This window comes from Dreissena polymorpha, chromosome 12 (genome assembly GCF_020536995.1).
Source record: "Dreissena polymorpha isolate Duluth1 chromosome 12, UMN_Dpol_1.0, whole genome shotgun sequence".
NCBI classification, from domain to species: Eukaryota; Metazoa; Mollusca; class Bivalvia; order Myida; family Dreissenidae; genus Dreissena; species Dreissena polymorpha.
Window position 1 is genome coordinate 24,002,696 of NC_068366.1, and position 6,160 is coordinate 24,008,855.

Sequence of the window (6,160 nt, forward strand, 5' to 3'; positions counted from 1 at the left end):
CACGAAGATTCAGAATCGGACTCGGGTGAAGATTCTCGTAGTACCTCTCCACTAGGTGATACAATCTCTCAAAAAGCAGCGAACGCAGCACAACTACCCGCTAACGTAAACATGGTCGGTGAATGGGACAGATATATAACTTACGGAAAGTGTCCTGATGATTCTCATTGTAAAAATGTGTATCCTACAATATTAGCAAAAAATGGATTTTATTTTAACGTAGAGAAGGATCTTAGTGAATGCTTTAGTTGTGGGGGCAGAGTGAACGTATGGGAAGAGGAAACAGTAGTAAAGGACGTCCACCTAAAGATATTTTCGCAATGTGATTTTGCAAATGGCAAGGACACTTTCAACGTTCCAATTCACAATGATGAAAAAGGAAATGACACCATATATACTGAGCTGGCCAGCGGTGCATGCGGTGTTAACGAAAACGTCAACATTGAACCAAAATGCGAAACAGTTAGCACCGAACATAAGTCTAGCAAAATTACTCATCGACATGAAAAACAACGGACAGAGACACCACTTGAGCAACTGTCTTACGCCGAGGACACTCTCTTCGCTAGCGCAAGACATCCTGATCTTGCCAGCCGAGAAAATCGCACGTCTACCTTCCTAAACTGGGCTTACTCGCATACTGCGTCGATAAACAGCCTGGTCGACGCTGGACTTTATTATACAGGTTAATATAATTTGCAGAAATGTTTTACAATATTTTACAATACGATACAAGTAATGTTATGAACCTCACTTAATATTTTACAGTTATTACGGTATATTTTATCGAATATATTTAGAAATGTTCAACAGTGCTCATATGTATATTTACATACTTGTGAAATCAAAACAAAATATTTTACGAGCGTTAGTTACATTTTCATTACATAATTTTGTATATAAGAGTCAATGGTCTATTTACAAATCTATCGAGATTGTATGAATGTGGTAAAATGTTCATTTATTGACTGTGTAATATTGATTTAATGTGTTTAAGGATATGTGTAGTTTCCACAAGCATTACTGTTATCCCCTTTTAAACTCCTAGTCGTTATTTCAATCGCACCTGAAATCAGTAGTCTGAGATCTTATATTATTGTATTAACCAATGTAGTATTGCGTATACTTTGCCTTTCCAGGTACTTTTGATGAAGTTCGCTGCTTCCAATGTGGCGGTGGCATGCGGAACTGGCAGCAAGGGGACGACCCTTGGATGGAGCATGCGTACTGGTTTCCGGACTGCGAGTACGTGCGACAGCGCAGGGGCCAGGGCTTCATCGACATGGTTCGCATGGGAAGAGCATTTGAACGAGGTCTTGACATTGGACCAAGCCAACGGACACTTCAAGTGAGCACAGTTATAATAAGAAATACATCAATGCCAACATTGGGTTTGTTATTAATGTTTTTCGCTGAAAACAACGACTAACCAAACATCAATCAGCTATCATGCTTACAAAACAAAACAAAAATCGCCATAATTACAGGATATGAGGTGTATAACAATAGCCTACAATTAAAAAAGTCTTAGTTTTAACGTTCGGATTTCTAAGTGTGATTCAGAAGCGGAAGCGCGTCTAAATTATATTCTTAAACAACCTTGAACAATGTGAGGATTTATTCACAGCCAACAGAACAGGAACGATATACTGAATCTCAACTGTTTTCTCAACATCGAGCCAATCCAAGGGCTCCCCCATCTGACATCGCAACTGTCCAGATTCCTGATGACTTGATGTTAGACTCTGTTGCTAATATGGGCTTTGACAAAGAGCACGTGATTCTCGCCCTGGGTCATATAAGAAGGACGCATTCTGAAGGTATTACTTATTTAATGATATTGTTGCGGGTAGTGTATAATAAAAATATACACATTTTGCTATTTTGCACTTTCATTCATTTCAACATGTAAATAAATATAAGCGTTTATAATATACATACTATCAGGAGTACATTTCTTTTCTTTAATAAGTGTAGATCATATTGAATGTTCAGCTGCACCTATTGAAAGGGAATACATATTCATGCTCTGTCATTTTGGGATAAAGATTAGCAGATCAAACGCACATTATTTAATGCTGAACACAAACAATAAACCCTCAACAGATTAAATAAAATGAGGCTGAGAAAGAAGACTATATGAAGGTTCAAGCTATATGCTTCATTTGTGCCAATCATTGTGAAAAAGTCCCTATTCAACAATATTCTATGAGTGCTTTAGAAAGTATTATTGTTGTTGCAGGATACAAAATTCAGCCCGAAGAATTGATCGACTATCTTCTGGCCAATCCGCGAACAGAACCATCTGTCGTCACCCCATGGGTGTCTAAAGAAATCAACGAAGAAGCGAGACCTAAAAAGGAAAGGAAGAACAAGAAGAAATCAAATGACGTCAATAACGCTTTAGATACAAGCTCTGAAAACAAAGGTTGGTGTAATTAAATGTCTACCTTTGTCCACGAGTTCATATAATTGGGTATTATAAGCGTTTTTATGTGAAGGTTTTTGATTGTAAAATACTCGTTAACATATTATAAATTTTGTCATTTATTTGGATAATATTTATGCTATTATCAGTACTTTAAAAAGGCATGTTTAAGAAATAGTATTAGTGTTAAATTACAATTAATTGGAAAATATCTTTGTGTAAATTGCTATCATAAGCTATCAAAACGAATTTTTTTTCAGACATCAGTGCTATTTTGGATGAAAATGAGAAACTTAAGCAGCAGTTTATGTGCAAGGTGTGCATGGATAACAACGCTTGCGTAGTATTCGTGCCGTGTGGTCACATGATCACGTGTGTGAAATGCGCAAGCGCACTGAGAAAATGCGCTATCTGCAGGGCGAACATTCAAGGAAGCATACGGGCTTATTTAGGTTGAATGGCTTTGGGATGACGTTAAAATGTTGTGCCAAACATCAAATATCAATCTGGTTATACAGTTTTATACATTTTGGTTTATGACATATTTTTTTATCTTTGTGATATAGATCAAACGTCTTTACGTTTTTTGTTACTAGGCAGCATTTGAGTGGCATTTAATTATTAGTTTTAGGACTACAATACTAGTATACTTTTTAAATGCAATTGACTTTCTACGAAGAAGTGGGAACATACTGTTTTGCACTTTTCCGTGTGGTCGGTCATTCGGTCCGTACGTAGACCATTTCGTTTTCAGTATCGAAACGACGCTTTTAACTACGAGCATTGCATTGATTATGTTTGTATTACTTGGGATAAAAGAATGACGCATTTTGCTTGTGATGTCAACAGGATAAGGGTCAATGTGACAGGGCTTGAAACATTAAAACTTTTTTCCTTTGACCGTTTTATTCCCGAACGATATCTACAAAAATAAGTATGTTTACTGTTAGAGTATTAACAATTTTGTTACATTGGGTTAACACTTGTTTTGCTTAGTGATGTTCTGATTATTTGTCCCCTACCGGGAGGACTTATGGTTCTCCCTCTGAGCGTCTGTCTGTGAGTCTGTGAGTCTATCACACTTTTCTGGATCCTGCGGTTACTTTAGAAGTTCTTCATATTTTTTCATGAAACTTGAAACATGGATAGATGGCAATATGGTCATTATGCACGTCATTTCATTTTGTTCCTTCGTCAACAATTCTCGTTGCTATGGAAACAAATATATATATAAAAAAACTGACAATGGTGGAGCCGGTAGGGGCATATATTGCTTGGCAATAGTCTTGTTCATTTAGATAATTAATTTTGGCAAGCAGACTCTTGACGCGACGATGACGACGGGAAAATTAAATCGATTTTTTTTTTCAAATGTCTTTATTCAGATCTGACATGCATGTCAACGAGAATTTAATAATGAATTACTGTAATATAACAATTGTGTATTTTATAATGCGTCGAACAAGTAAATTATTGCATATGTTTTATATCTTAAACATATGTTTTCTTGTACGGTGATGTATTTCCTTTCCTCTTGAGTTTATTAATAACCACGAATGTAACTTCCCTTTATTAAGTTTATTGCAACATTTCAAGATATATATATACGACTGTTAACCAGGGATATTTATGATTAGTTTTATTTGATTATATCTTTACGCGCTCGATAATTTGAAATAAACATTCAAAAGAGCCATGGATTACGCTTATCATATGTGTGTACTTAGCCGACACTTTTTTTTAATCTCGGGACGTTTTGCGCTACAAATGGGATATTTCAACATTCATTTAGTAACCTGTCTGCAATATTTATAATTTTATTATGTACAATATTTATTTATGACTACATACTAGGATATGCTTTGTATAATTAAATTAATAAGTTAAAATTACATTATTTTTATTCGTTTCAAAGTTCAATTAAACCACAGGTATTGTGATATTTTTTTTAACTGAAACCATGCTTTATAACAAGAATGAACTGACACTTAAATTGAAACGATTATTTAATGGCATATTATACAGATAAACGAAATTCCGCACTATTGAGTCATGGTGAAATTATTAATAATATGGAAGCACTTGCCCAGGGGAGATACCGCTGGAGACATGACCAGGTACTCCGAGAGGTAGCGGATACACTTGAGAGACACAAGAAGAAGGCACGAGTACATGCAGGGGCAAAGCACATCAACTTTGTACCAGCAGGGACAGTAATGAAGGGTACAAAGGGAGGACATCCGAGTATCCTAGACGGCACAAATGACTGGGAACTACGGGCAGATCTTATGAAACAGCTGCAGTTTCCAGACATTGTCCACACTACCCTACGCCCAGACATTGTGATGGTCTCCGGAAAGACAAAGAAGATCATCCTGGTAGAGCTGACTGTCCCATGGGAAGAAAGATGTACTCAGGCACATGAGAGAAAGAAGGCCAAGTACGAAGATCTCGTCCAGGAATGTAGAGAGGCCGGGTGGAGAGCATGGAACTACCCGATTGAAGTGGGATGCAGAGGGTTTCCTGCACCATCGCTGGGAAAGATGTTCCAGGATATGGGAATAGAGGGACAGGCGAGAAAGCTGGCCATTAAGAAGGTATCACAGGCAGCAGAAAGAAGCTCCAGCTGGCTGTGGCTAAGGAGGAACGCCAGTAGCTGGAAGCCATCCACTAATGGGTAGTGTCTGATCAACACTGCCGCCCGCCACTTAGAGCTTGTCCTAGGTTTAAAAGGGCGAAACAAGCAATGACAAGTGGTACCTAGCTGATGACATTAGTGGAAAGCAGTTTATCTGTATTTTACAACAATAAGTCGCGTAAACCTCAAATAACATATTCAGAACTGATGTTAAACATTTGATTCGGTGTATTGAAAGAACATGTACATCGACATCTTATGATGATCAATTAAGAACATGAATGTAATATACGTCGTTTCTCTCAAGAGAGTTACACATATTGTATGTTAAACGTTAATGGATAATGTAACCGTCAAAATGCATATATATCATACCTATCTTTAAAAAATAGTATAGTTTAGCATTTTAGCTGGCTATGAATATATTCTACTGAAATCAAAATCAATCTATATATATGGACATATTGCATGTATTTTGAATAAATATTATTTAGATGTTTACATGTTAATTTACCATATACGTCATAAATATTACTTTGTGTATTAGCACATTTGGTATTGGATTTATGAAAATGTAGGTTAATAGCAACTGTATTATATTTGACAATGCAAACAATGAAGATATTTATTGTTAGTTGTATCGAATTATACACCTGGTTATACTGATTGGCGTATTAGGTACGTCGTCCTTCTATTTCATTTGCAGCTTTTAATGTGTTAAATGTTATTGTTCAACTTGCATATATGTTTCTTATCTTTATTGTAATTGAGTTATTTAAATATAAATAAACAAAACAACGATCTCCTTCTTTCTATTATATTCGTAACAGTAACGAGTTAAAGACATTCATACCATCGTCGATTCCAAAAAATATAATGATGTTATCAGTATCTCCTGTATAGGATCAAAGACCACCAAAAGGTGATTCTTATACCACCGAGCGTCATCAACATTTGTGTTGTAAACACTACAGAGGCCACACTTATTGTCCAAACTTCATGAAACTTAGTCAGAGCATATTATGTACCTAGGTCGAGTTAGAAACTGGGTCACGTTAGGTCAAACACTAGGTCACTAGGTAGAATTGAGAAAA

At 36.3% G+C, this 6,160-nt stretch overlaps 1 protein-coding gene across 1 annotated transcript in view; it reads left to right on the top strand.

Moving 5' to 3' along the window:
- The window catches only part of LOC127854104 (E3 ubiquitin-protein ligase XIAP-like), an 8,578-nt gene extending 2,709 nt beyond the window's left edge, over positions 1–5,869 (top strand). The window contains exons 2-6 of the mRNA XM_052389102.1: positions 1–685; positions 1,140–1,348; positions 1,628–1,820; positions 2,243–2,428; positions 2,689–5,869. The exon at positions 1–685 is cut by the window's left edge and continues 784 nt beyond it. Coding sequence (XP_052245062.1) covers positions 1–685; positions 1,140–1,348; positions 1,628–1,820; positions 2,243–2,428; positions 2,689–2,885 — 1,470 coding nt within the window. The 3' untranslated portion in view covers positions 2,886–5,869. The remainder of the gene's footprint in view (positions 686–1,139; positions 1,349–1,627; positions 1,821–2,242; positions 2,429–2,688) is intronic.
- The last annotated feature ends 291 nt before the right edge of the window (positions 5,870–6,160 follow it).